The 13,333-nt window shown below is 43.4% G+C and overlaps 1 protein-coding gene across 1 annotated transcript in view; it reads right to left on the bottom strand.

Annotated features, from left to right (window-relative positions):
- Positions 1-2,451: 2,451 nt before the first annotated feature.
- The window catches only part of cdh2 (cadherin 2, type 1, N-cadherin (neuronal)), a 59,098-nt gene continuing 48,216 nt past the window's right edge, over positions 2,452-13,333 (bottom strand). Inside the window, exons 11-16 of the mRNA XM_044038628.1 lie at positions 12,682-12,824; positions 11,424-11,657; positions 10,178-10,411; positions 9,765-9,903; positions 6,134-6,299; positions 2,452-3,396 (exon numbers count right to left, since the gene is read on the bottom strand). Of these exons, the coding sequence (XP_043894563.1) occupies positions 3,190-3,396; positions 6,134-6,299; positions 9,765-9,903; positions 10,178-10,411; positions 11,424-11,657; positions 12,682-12,824 (1,123 nt within the window). The 3' untranslated portion in view covers positions 2,452-3,189. The remainder of the gene's footprint in view (positions 3,397-6,133; positions 6,300-9,764; positions 9,904-10,177; positions 10,412-11,423; positions 11,658-12,681; positions 12,825-13,333) is intronic.

Genomic DNA, 13,333 nt, shown 5'->3' with positions numbered 1-13,333 from the left:
ATTAAAGAATACTATTAAAATAAGAATAAATTTACAGAGTTAAACATTTCCAGAATATACTTCACAACTTGTACTTCCCCCTCCCCCCATATTAACAATATATACAGAGGAAGTATAAGCCTATTTATCATACAGAGGAATTGTACAGCTTAATGGCCACAGGCAGGAATGATTTCCTGTGGCGTTCTGTGGTGCAACGTGGTAGAATAAGTCTATATAAGAATAAGAATAAGTTTAGTCCAGGTAGAGTCTGAAGAAATGTGTTTTTAGTCGGCGGCGGAAGATGTGGAGGCTTTCCGCTGTCCGGATGTTGATGGGAGCTCGTTCCACCATTGAGGAGCTAGGACAGTGAACAGTCTCGAGTTGTGCGATTGCCGAAGTCGTGCTAAAAATGAAAAAAAAGGGGTAAATAAATCAATTATTACAGGTACTGTTAAGCTTTTCGTTACCTGAAACAACCTATGAAAAAGCAGACTCTTCTCTCCTCATATTATTTCATCCTGTACCACATTTGAAAATGTATTCTCACTTTAAAATGCCCTTATTGTGAGTAAACGGCAGCAGTGCAGCGTCATATCGGATAAATAAATAAATAACATGAATAATAAAATAAGGATGCCTCCGGAGTTTTTTAACCTCATGTTTTTTGTTTTTTTTTTGCTTCAAAAATTCAAACTGTTAATGCTGTGGAAAAAAAAAACAAAAAAAAACTGCCCTGCTCGGCTGCACAGTTGTTAACTGGGCCCATGGAAGCTGTAAAAAGGATTTGATGAAGCCCTTCTCAGATGGTGAGTCACTTACCATGTCCGTGCTCGCCACAGATCAAGGCAAAGGCTGACGTTGTCAAACCCCTCGATTAGGAAAACCAAAGACAAAGGGAAGTGCATGAAAATCAGCCGTCTGGTTTGGAGAAAACCTCAAAGTTGGAGGAAGTGATTTGCAAAACAAATCTGACTCGCAGTCGGATTTGAGTTGCAGTCGAATTGACACCTCGAGGTCGGGGCGAGTTGTTTTCACATTTCATCTGACTGGGGCAAGATTTCATGTTGCTTCTGGCAAATGGGATGCTCAGCTTCGTATAATGTGAGATGAAGTGATGCCGCGCCGCACAAGGGAATCCGAGCACAACCCGGTAAGAATAGAGCTCCTCAGCTCGTTGGGGAAGACGTACGAGGACGACTCGTGTTCTTAGGAGATACAGGTTGTGGAACAGACCGGCGTCGCTGATTACACTGGCTGCTAAACAAAGGGCTGTGCACACTTCAGTGCGTACTCTCTGGTTTTGTAGTCATCACACAAAGGGGTAATGAATGTCTGTCAAAACGTTCCTCTGTCTAATTTGGCTGAATTAATAAACCATGTCAACGTATTTATTCAAGTGTGGGTGCAAGTGTGAGTTATGAGTCCCACAGTGGTGGGAGGGACAGGAAGGTGGAGACTAAAAGGGCTCAGGAGTCCAGATACGTGCAGTGTCCCTAGAGTCTTTGGAGTTTTCCAAGGCGTTCTTCATTTCGAGGTCCAAGTCTGAGCTGACCTACAGTACAAATCCCTGATATCACACAGGTGCTGAATGGATCTGGTGTTTCTCCTTGAACTGGATTGAGATTGCTCAGAATGAGCGTATTATTCTAAGCTTGCGAGTCAAACGTCTCATCGACACCCTCACGTGTAGCTTTTTCTGTACAGTGAGCAGTGCAAACAACAAACAAATTAGGATATAAATGATTTATTCTCCCCCCCCCCCCCCCATCACCACCAATTTAGCCTCCGCGATGCTGGCGAGTTTGAGGAAAGCGAATAAAATAAAGAGGCAGTTTTAGCTCCAAAGTTAGCATTTTATTTGGATGGTTGGGGTCAGAGATGTATAGAATTTGTTTTCCAGTACACATGGTTGTCCACAAAGGCTTAAATCCAAAACCTTTTTCCAGTCTTAAAGCTGATTCATGAATTAATGCCTAGCGTGTCCCCCTCCCACACCCTTTTTGGTACAAATTGAACAGTTGTGCTGACAAGATCACTACTTTTCAGTTTTTATTTTCTTTTCTCATGTTTTATACAAAACAAAAATCTTAACTTCTACACATTTAATGTCACCCAGATTTTTTTTTTTTTTTCTCACTTTGTAAATAAATTTGGGGAACAACAGCTTTCAATTCCGTTGATAAAAACATGCAAAAAACTTGAATTTGTAGTCCAAATTATACATTTACAAGTTTTGGAACTTTTTGCACTTCTTCATATACTACATCAAAAGAAAGAGAGAAAAAAGAAGATAAAAGAAAAAAAATTATGTACACACATCTTTTTACAGTGAAGTAAAACTTAAAAATATCAGATGATGACTAAGGCAAATGAAGTGTACATAGATTAGACCAAAACTGTTTTTTTTGTTGTTTTTGTAAAATACTACATCACTTCAAAAGAGGAAAAAAAGAAAACTTGCTACAAAAGTATTATTCATAACTCCCTTTATTTGCAACCAGCTGCATAATTTTAATTTTTAGTGAAAAAAAAGTCTAGCGTTCTGTACAGTGCTGCTCTTAATTGTTTTTCTTTCCATCAAAGCAAACGGATGATCCTTCATTCTCTTCTTCGTACCTTATTTAAATAATCTTCAACAAGCAGGAGCGTTGTGTGACCAAAAGGAAAAGAACAAAAGCATGTGTAGAAGCATACCAGAGTGTAACATACTGTTTGAAATCACTCCAAAAGTCAGTACCATTAAAGCCTTGAACATAAAACTAATCATTTAGATCAAAACGAAAACAAAAAATGTACAAAAAGGCACATTATATCCCAGTGCTTCTGTACTGTGAAATTCAAGTGTAACTGAGCGCATTCAATACCAACAATCCGAGTGGTGACAGTCCACCAGTGTTCCCTCCCACATCCTCCGTAACGGGACCACGGTATTTGCCTAAGCTTTCAACAAGCATATGTATGCGTAGACTACAACAATAAGCCTAGGTTGGTAGATTTTGAAAAACTTTCTGGATCAATGTTTATTTTTTTGTTTTGTTTTGTTTTTTCTCCGTCACAGTTCCATCACTTTCTCGTGGGGAATATCAGAAGCTGCAGATAGATGTCCATCGTCAGGAAATCGTTCCTTTTTTCTTCTTCATTTTTTCTTCTTCTTCTTCTTTTTTTTTTTCCTCCGTCTTTTCATCCTTCAAGTAGTGGCTGCGTGTCCTAGTCATCGCTCCCGCCGTACATGTCCGCCAGTTTTCTAAAGCGAGGGCCCCAGTCGTTGAGGTAATCGTAGTCCTGGTCGCCCCCGCTGCTGGAGGAGTTGAGGGAACTTAGTGAGCCAGCTGTGGAGCCGCTGCCCTCGTAGTCGAACACTAGCAGGGAGTCGTAGGGGGGAGCGGTGGGGTCGTTGTCTGCTGCCTTGAGTCCCTGCACGGAGAGAAAGAAAACCGCCGTTAGAAGAAAAAGATTAAGTCATGTCTGCACGCAGACGCCGTCTGCTACAAGGAATAAGCCACATGATCGCGGCTCCTTACCCCCTGCTGCGGCACACAAACGAGCTAATCTATCCTGAAACCAGTCGGTGCTTCTGGCTCGACATGTTCAGGAAATCAAAACTTCTGTGCTCCTGCCTCCGAGTTTCCCCCTGTGTTTTGTTTTTTGGGATTTCCACGATGTTTCTGAGATGGAGGATTATCCACATCTTGAGCACAAGCTAAGCCTTAGCGTGAACAGCAACCCAGAGTGATTGAAATCATCTCCCCTCCCCCTCCCGACTGACCCTCTTCAAGGGCTTTGCAGACCCGTTCAACTCATGTACGGATACTTTTTCATCTCCAATCTACAGAGATATATTTAATACTCCAGATTTATCTTACTCCTGACGAAAAAGACTCGCTCGTGTTGGTTTTGTGCTCGACATTCCCAGAAAATCCCCACGGCGTCATGAGACGTACTTATGGACGGCTATCGATCCCCACGGGACACTTGACGGATTGCTAATCTGGGAGTTGAGCTGTGTTTTGACCATGAACCACTTTGGATCCACGCTTTTGTTTCTCCCCTCACTGCCGACACCCAACAAACCATAAATAAATTAAAAGAAGTAGAGCAGAGTAACACGAGAGAAATGAGACTTCATCGCATTGGGAACTTGTCAAAGATTTATTGTTTCCTCCGTGCTGCCATTATAGTGAACAAATGCTCGCAAATAAAAAAAGATTGATTGAATTAAAGTACCTGGGCACTTAGCGATTCTTTTCCACTTGTTGGCTTTCCTTAAGTCTGTGCTCATGGCCGTGTTGCTGATAATTTGGTGGGAGATATGACAGATGGATTGTTCTTTATTGTCGCGACCGTAATCGCTCTGCTGGTTATCGGTTTGCAAAACCACTGAACTTCATGGCTTCTTTATCCACAGTGATTCAAACAACCACAACTATTTCTGTTCAGACTGAAAGCAAGGCACTGTACACTGTCGTTACTTGTACATAAAAACACCTGAATGGAAACACAGACAATTTCACGTCTTGAAATGCGGCGTTAGTTTTTAGGCGTGAGGGAGGTGGAGATGCTGCCATCTCTATACGTACGTAATGGAATCCGTTAAAGGATGTTTAACAAAACAAAAACAAGTGGGATTTGCCTTCCACTAACACATTTCTCTGTACTGGAACCACGGATACAGCAGGCGAGAGGAGGTTTGTGTGCAGACTGACGACGACACGACAACAACAAGCAGTAATGAACTGAGGCGGCAACAAAACCACCATTCATCAACCGCTATTGGCGTTCTTTATTTCTGTCATTGAGCTGCGCCTTGTTGCCCCTCTGTGGGCACACAGACTTTAATGCCACCTACTGCTGATCGTGGTGAACTAACTCCCGATATTCACTTTCCAGCAGTTGACAGAAGCACGCGTAAATGCACATCGTCTGTGTCTTGTAAATTTGACATTTATGTATTTAATGATAACCCGCCCCCCACCCTCTGTGGAAACAGAAGAGCAGTTGTCTCTTTTTCCAACAGTGAGTCCTTGCACTATTCCCTATGCCTCCATTTTTTTTTTTTTTTGGTCCCTAATTTAATTAAGAGCCACAAGCGCCAGGAGGCATATTGCACATTTCAGGATGGAGATCAGACCCCGCCTCTCACTGTCTCCCTCCTCCTCTGGCAGCACCCTTATCAGTTGGGTCAGATTCCAGCTCCATGTGCGCAGTGGAGCTTCCGCGACCGAGCCTCATCGACGGTCAAATCTGGGACTGAAAACGATCAGTATTGCCTGGCCGCGGCGAGCGTTTTCTGGGTCACGATGCTCAGACTTGGAAAAGTCCCAAAGGTCTTGCGAGAATATTCAAAGCGCCTCGGTCAAATGGCAACTTTATTGGACGGTGTAAAACATGAGATTTCATTTCATATCTGCTATTAAGACAAGCGTGTTAGGGAGTATTCCTGACACACGGTGAGACAGAAAATGAGCGGCGCCTGGATGAAGGGATCCGAGAGAGGGGGAGAGAGAGAATTTGGGGGAGCAGAAATGAAAGAGCGAGTTCTAATCTAAAAACATGGGCGCCGTCCAAAAGCTAGGAGAGAACTCCATTTGTAATGCTGCGAAACTCTTGTCTGTTGGAGCTTTTGAAAAATACATGACTGCTCTTTTCATTTTACATTCTCCCTTCATGCTGGAGTCAATGATGGCCTCAGGCAAATGAGGGCACTCTCAACACTGCCATGCCATAGACAGCCAGCGCATTGCTTCTCATCTCCCATTTCTATGCCGACACATCTATAACTCTACTTGGGCAGAAAGTGGAGAGAAAAACAATTGTATCTAAGTGAGTTAACGTCATGTACTTTTTCCGAGCTTTCGCGAATGTCTGGGTGGATGGATGTGGTGCTCGGAGAACTTTCATCTTCTTCACTGGCGAAACGATTCTCGGTGACAATTTTCATAATGTTATTCACTTAATGGTCTTTTTCGCTCACTTCAAGACGATGCTCTCCTCTTTGACACGGAGACAAATTGTTTGTTTAGATGCAAATGTATTATGAGAAAGCCGGTCGACTTGAAAATGAAACGCGAGCGCCGCGACAGCGCCGATCCTCTCGTTTCAGCGATTTCAGCCGAGCTCGTGGGATTTTTTGCCGGCACAGAAGTGTTTTTACCTCGTTGATGAAGTCTCCGATGTCTCCAGGATGGGGTGCTGCCGACCTTATGGGATACTGTGGCTCGGGATGGAGCGGCCTCTCATCTAGACGGCGGATTCCCACCGGCTTGATGGCATCGGGCTCTATTGTGTCCGGCTGCTGGAGCTGACTGAGGTCATAATCCGGGAAATGCAAAAAAGCTGCGTGTTAGCTGAGCAGTGCACCCCAGACTGAGTGTGATTATTTAAAATAGGCAAACACATCTTGTGCAGTACAGAGGAAGTTTAAAATGAAGCGATGATGCTGAGGGAACACGAGGGGAAACTTTAATCTTCTTGTCTGTGAAGCACAAGCCTGGGGACAGTTTGACACATTAAAAGAGCCAGAGCTGAAGGGGGCCAAGATGAGGACCACATCATACACGGCAAAGTGTTTGTGCTTGGGCATCATGCTGCAGGAAGGATGTGCAGGCGACTGCTTTGCTCTAATCAATGCCCAGACACGGGATGGTGGATATGCATAAGCCATTGCTAATCCTATTAACATTACCAAGGCAACCTGAATGGCTCGCGGTTTGTGTTAAGTCATGAGGACGGGGAGGGGGAGGAGAAAAAGAGTGAAGAGGGAAAAAAAAAAAGGAGTTGGGAGAGAGAGAGAGAGCTGTGCTGAGCCAAATGTCTGGATGGTATCACGGTGACAGCAGATATGATAGAGAAAGTGCCATTTGAGAATCAGGGTGTGTGCCTAATAAGCGTGCATGATGGATTGTCCCTCTTTAGAAGATTTTCAGTAATCCATCCATCTCTAATATCCTCCTTCAAAATTGTCTTTGCTCAGTTGCACATGTACACACACACACGCAGGTAAGAAAAAAAAAATAAACGTATATGAATACAAAATGGGCGACTGAACACAAAATCCTACGACGATGCACAAACTAAGATATGGAAACATGACGACGCAAGCGGGCACTTGACGCACACGCCGACTCAACTCCACACTAATAAGTATCATAAAATATAAAGCGAACACATTGATTATTCATGTGTAATTTGATTTCACCGGGAACGACGATCGCCCAGAGGCGAGCGGCACAGGAACAGCCGTCACCGCGCATCATGCAATAAAGCCATCCATCCATCTTTTTTTCTTTTTTTTTTGGTCCAATTTCAGTCGGACTCCTGTTTGACCCTCTCTGAGGTCACACACGAGCGGGGTCAGGAGTCGGTGACAGGAATTGCAACGGCGCCCGCCGCATAACGGCTGGACTAAGCAGGAAGGTCTAATGACATCGCGGCCTCCTTCAGGGAATTGGACACTGGCCTGGTGAAATGGCTGCCTCTGGGCACTCGTGATGATGACCCTCATCTAAGCCTTTTACACTCTATTTGCTGTGAGACAAATAAAGAGTGGGCAACTCTATCTTGAAAGGAAAGGTTTATTTTTGTTTTAAAGGTTTGTTCATCCTCATGCATTATGCAAACAAATTGAATTGCTGGGGTCTGGAAAAGCGGCGACGCATTCACACGCGTTGGTGAAAAGGACCGGTCACACCGTCGTCCGAATAGTTTGTACAGTTCAAAGAACAATAGATTGTTTGTGGCCGCAAGTACAGATCGGTTTCCTTTGCAGCATCCGCTGTGCGTCAAGGTAATTACTGCATGCTTACTCACTTTATTGCTGGGAATTAGATCAGAGGAATTATGCCACTCTAATGTCTGCCCAGGCAATAAACGCATGGCGTTTAGCTTAGTGCGTTAGTAAGACTGGGAGGCAGAGTGTGTTACCTTTTGGACAAAGGTGGCTGTTTTCCTCCGGCCGGTTTGCAAGTTTAATGGCCACCAAATGTGACGCATAAGTATGAAATAACTCTCAGCAGAAGTAAGCAAAAAGTTCTCTTTTTAAATCTCCAATCTGGATTCTTTTTGCATCCAAATCCACGCCGCTTAAAATTATTCTCTGGACAATTAAAACCAGTGACTCATTTCTGTTATATTGTCACCCTGCTAACCTGGGAACAACAGCTCAATTTGCCTTTCCTTTTGTTTTAATTTTGCCACGTCCACTGAGAGCAGTCTGATCAGCTGTCAGCCTTTGATAAAAGTGCCTCGCAGACCAACACAAACCAGGGCAATGGCAGCAGCAGCAGCAACTAAAATCCTATACTTTGAGATCACCAAATGGTCTGACACTTCAATTTCCTCCCCCGGCGGGAGATAGGGAGGACAGAGGTGGGCATTATAAAGGGGGGAATCACTGGGAAAGTCAGGTCCATTTTTAACCCGACGCTGACTCCCTCAGTTCTGCAGACAAGACAATTTTCTCCTGGCATCCTGCCCTCCTCTGCACCAGTCAAAACGGAAGCTTGTTTTCCCGTCAATAAATTGCCAAATCCATTCATTTGCTTTGGAGGAACGTTATATCAAGCGACATTTTCGTTTTCAACACATCGCGGCACACAAGTTTGTGCGATCTGTGTGGAAAAAGTGGCGCTGTGCATACACAAGTGGGTGCTCTCTCCCTCTTGCCTAATCACTGGCAGATGTGTAATGGCTTCGCAGTCATATTGTTACCTTGGACAGAGCTTCATTATTGTGCCACAGCAGATGCCTGTCTCCAAATGACATCAGCTTACCAATTACAAGTCTCCGAGGCTAATTTGGCATTGTGCTGGGTCAGACCACGGTCTCCTGCTCATTTCTGCTGTACCTAAGCCACCGCTGCACTTCAGCCAGCAGCACGAAAATGGCCCATTTGGTGTATTACTGCCTTTGTGATGAAATGATTCCGTTATGCTAACAAGAGGTCATTAGGACAATTGAATTTGTGTCTGTATGTGCCTGATCAGTGCAAGGGGATATCGAGGTGTGACTTTATTGACGCGTATCGCATCTGTCTGCACGTTTGTGTGTGTGTGAGCACACGCATTCATGTTGGTAAGCGTTGGAAACCATTTTCAGCCAAGGAAAAGTTTCCAATTTCATCCAAGTGCATTTTCCTTATTAATTCAAGATCCGAGAGCCATCTATTTCCAGTTGAAAACAATCCAATTCTGCATTGTAAGTGCAAGGTGTTTTTCAGAGAGGCGTAATGAGGAAGAGCACTAAAAGGACAGTGCATATATGCTTGCAGGGAAAAGACAACTTTTGTCCTCATGCTTCTTCAACTATACACAAACTGCTACTGTGCTGCACAATTGGAACCTGGATGACGTTTCTTCAAGTGTGTGTGGTCTTTTGTTAAAGAAACGCAACGTTTGTAGGTAAAATACAAGGATCCTTTAAGATCCTTTCCTACAGCAATCTGGTTTCACTGCTGCTAATAATCAAATCTAAATGAGTCGTGCCAAAAAAGTTTAATTTCAGGCCGAAAAGTGTGATTCACTCTAACTTTATTTCTCAAAAACTCAGCATATCTGCTTCACTAAGAAAGTAAGTTTGATCTTATATGATTGACAGTGGCCTGGCGAGGGGAAAAAAAAAAACGCAAACTCCCACACAGCTGTCATCAGATTCTGATTCAATATGAGGCATCGCTCTAAATGTGAGTGAAACAGGTCAAAGGCAAGGCAGCACAGACGGAAAGTCTTTTTATTTAGAAACCAACCAGAACTACTGCGATGCTCTGTGTTTACTACATGACTCTTACCTGATCCTCCTCTCCTCCTCCCTCTTCGTCGTACTTCAGAATGTTGTCTCTCACATCGTCCTCGGGATCAATGAGTAGCTGCTTCGCCTGACGCTCTTTATCGCGCCGCTTCATCCACACCACAAACATCAGCACGAGAACTGGCAGACGGATGGATAGACGGAAAGATCTCGTATTAGAAAAAAACAACAAACCCCATAATAACTTGCATATTTTCATACAAATGCAATCAAATCAGATGTTTTTGGAGCTTGGCTGGGGGCCTGATCTGGGCTATCTTTTATTTTTTTTATTTTTTTTTTTTTATAAGTAATCCTACCGTAATCTAGTGGTATGTCACATAATGTTAAGCTGTCTTTATAATCCATTGAGCATGTGTGTTGTGCTGTTTTAGGGAAACAATGAGACACTCACTGAGGAGGATGATGATACAGAGGAGGATGGATATGATGGCGCCCGTGCCCAGCCCGGCGGCCATGATGTGCTGCTGGTCCGTGCAGTCTCCGTTGATGTCGCACTGGCACACTTTGATCCGCAAGTACGAGGTGTTGGACATGGGCAGGTTGCCCGAGTCTGTTATTATGATGGGGATCTCATAGATTCCACTTTCAATGTGCCCAGACCTCAGGCTCACCTGAGCATAGTCACCTGTGAGACGGAGACAAGAACACAAGAGTGAGGAGCACATCATGGGGGAGTGACTACAGAGATTAGCTTAAGTTGTAATGTAATCTAATTCAATTATTATTATTATCATGATATAAAATAACATTGCGGTATTCGGATAAGTTTGGGAGAGGGGATTAAACCAAACTCTGAAAAGATATTTGCTTCAACCATGTTCACAATATAATTACACGTTACAAATATGCAGCAAAAAAATTCTACCTGGAAGTTGCATCATCATCATCATCATCATCATCATCATATCTAATCCAAAACATGGCCAGGATTTAGATGTCGGGCTTACAAATCTACTATCTACTGAATACATTTTTGATAATGCTTCTTAGGCTAAATTCCCAGCTGCAATGATCCAAATACCATAATCCTATTAAGATACATGTATATTCTCTGCATTTCAACTCACGGTATCAAATAGCCAACACACTGCGCAACAAATAATGTCCTCCACTGATGAACGTGTGCTCCAAATTAACATAAGGTGCTTGCAAAGGTTACTCCATTACTGTACTGTAGATCTCAGCTCTTCTCAACCCTTTTTTTAAAAACAATAGTGCAATCTTTAATTACCAGACTGATGAACCTTACATATATTGCTTCAGAGTACAGTTTTCTAAATATGAAATGCCACTGATTAAAAAGGCCAAAATGGTCATCGCCTTGCCTTTTAATTTATCCAATAATTAATAAAATGGGGGGGGCATCAAAACAGATGTTGCAATGTCCTTGGCAGGGCATCTCAGACATTTCACAGAGAAGGGAATCTAATTAGTTACTGATATATAAATAATGAATGTGTGTCGTTGGATTTGTTCCCTCTTTCTGGCATAAACGCTGACCTTGTCAGGACCAGTAGTCCTCATGGAGACCCAAACCTGGTCCTTATGAGGTAGAACCCTCGATTAAGCGCAAGACTACAATTTCAAATGTGGTTTAAGGTTAGGCATCGCTTTGTTGTGTGTATTCCGTGTCTTACCACTGATTCTTGTGATTGTCCAGTTTCTCCGAACATCAGAGGGCCTGTGGGCTAACTCGAAGGCAAACGGGCCCGCGTTCGGGTTCAGGTCTCCATCCAGTGCAGTGATGTTGATGGCGTTTGGCTCTGGCTTTTGACATATCTCTGCCTCCCGAGGAGACACCCTGGGAGCGTTGTCGTTGATATCCAGCAGGAAGATTTGGAGAGTACCTGTGCCACTTGCTGGTGGTACACCTGAATGGATCAACACACACACACACACACACTTAGATGACACATACACATGTGTTTTTTTTACTTTTCCATTTTCCATTCTGGCCCTCATTTTGCACTCATTATGAGCTCGAAAAAAGTATGAAGTTTATCCTTTCTCATGGTATGAAGAGACACTCTAAACAGCTATTTACTCTAGCGGGCAAAGACGCATCTAAACTGCATACTGATCTGAGAATCTAATCTCGACTGAGGAGGTAGACAAAAAAAAGGCGGAGATAGCGGATTTTGGGCAGTGTGTATCAGTTTGTGTGTGAGTTGTCTGCATGCGTGCCTAAACGTCTTCCTGATGAAGGACGCGAGATGGGAATACTAAAGCAGACAAACAGAGCCCACTGTCGCTCCTCTCAGGCTTCTCTATGTATTCACTCAGCTAAGAGGCTTTTTTTTCTTTTTTTTTTTACCATTCAGGCCACGCTCAAAGGAGCTAGTCATCCAATCCTGACCCATTAATGCTGAGAAACCTCTTTAGTGGTAGAGTTTTTAAGCCTATTGGCCTAAGCTATGCTCCGGAGAACCGGGTAAACCTGAACAGAGGTAAATCCCACCAGTGCGGGTAAGAGGTGAATACATCCACATGCTAGATGATGGTTCTGAGATTGCCAGCACATTAACCTTCAACTAAGGTGGTCAATGTTCCAGACAGGCCAAGTTGCTGGTAAAAGGTTGACCTTCAAGCATGGAGGTTGTCTTTGTGACTGCAACTGATGTAGTGATTTGGTGTGTTTGTGCACTGGCTTCAGGTGAAAAACATTGCAGAGAAAGTCAATGACCTTTGGGAGGTAAGCTACATTAGACATCTGCTAGGCTTCCTTTAGAAAAAGCAGCATTATCTCCCCCTGAATGCTCTAACAATAATGGCCTGGAACAGAGTGGCTATGTATGAGCCTAGCTAAAGCACATGGACCATGAAACTGCAGCATCACAGCAGCTGAAAAAAGGTACTTTGGGCGACTGAAGAACCACTTCTCCAATGGTTACGTACCGCTGTCAGTAGCCAGGAACGTTGCATTGTACAAACTGTTCTTCACAAAGGGCGACTCTCGGTCCAAAATGGCAATTGTTGTGATACGACCGGTGTTGGGGTCAATCCTCAACCAGTTGGCTGGATCCGCGAGTCTGGAGTATCTGAGGGAACCGATAAAGAGGTTTACACAGTAATTCACAATTTTGATGCACGAATTTCCCGTTGGATGCTATCAATAAGTAAAAAGTGGCGAGAGAGGTTAAAAAAAGACCCAATTAAATTTCCTTCAGGAGGTCATCTCCTTGATATATTTATCAATGTGAGTCTTCTCTCTTCTAAAAATGCTTTTTTTTCCCCTTTGTGTTTGTGCTGAATAAATATTTTAGATGTCATAAATTTTACATAATTATTCCAGGATTTGAGAGCAGCCTCCCACTGGACACAAAACTGGCTTGTAGTCATCATTAGCTCAAAGTAATTTGTAGGACAAACCGTGGAATTACAAAGCTCGCTTATTTTTCATGGGCCGTTTTCAGACAGAAAAACCTTCACAGCCAAACAGTTCTGCAGCACATGCCGACAAGGATTTTTTTTCTTTTTTAAAGAGGATGAGATGCTTCAGACAATCAGCAAAATGTGTGAAAACATGTGATTTAAGCATGAGCAGACA

This window comes from Solea senegalensis, linkage group LG1 (assembly GCF_019176455.1).
Source record: "Solea senegalensis isolate Sse05_10M linkage group LG1, IFAPA_SoseM_1, whole genome shotgun sequence".
Classification (NCBI taxonomy): Eukaryota; Metazoa; Chordata; class Actinopteri; order Pleuronectiformes; family Soleidae; genus Solea; species Solea senegalensis.
This window is presented reverse-complemented; position numbering and strand designations above follow the sequence as displayed.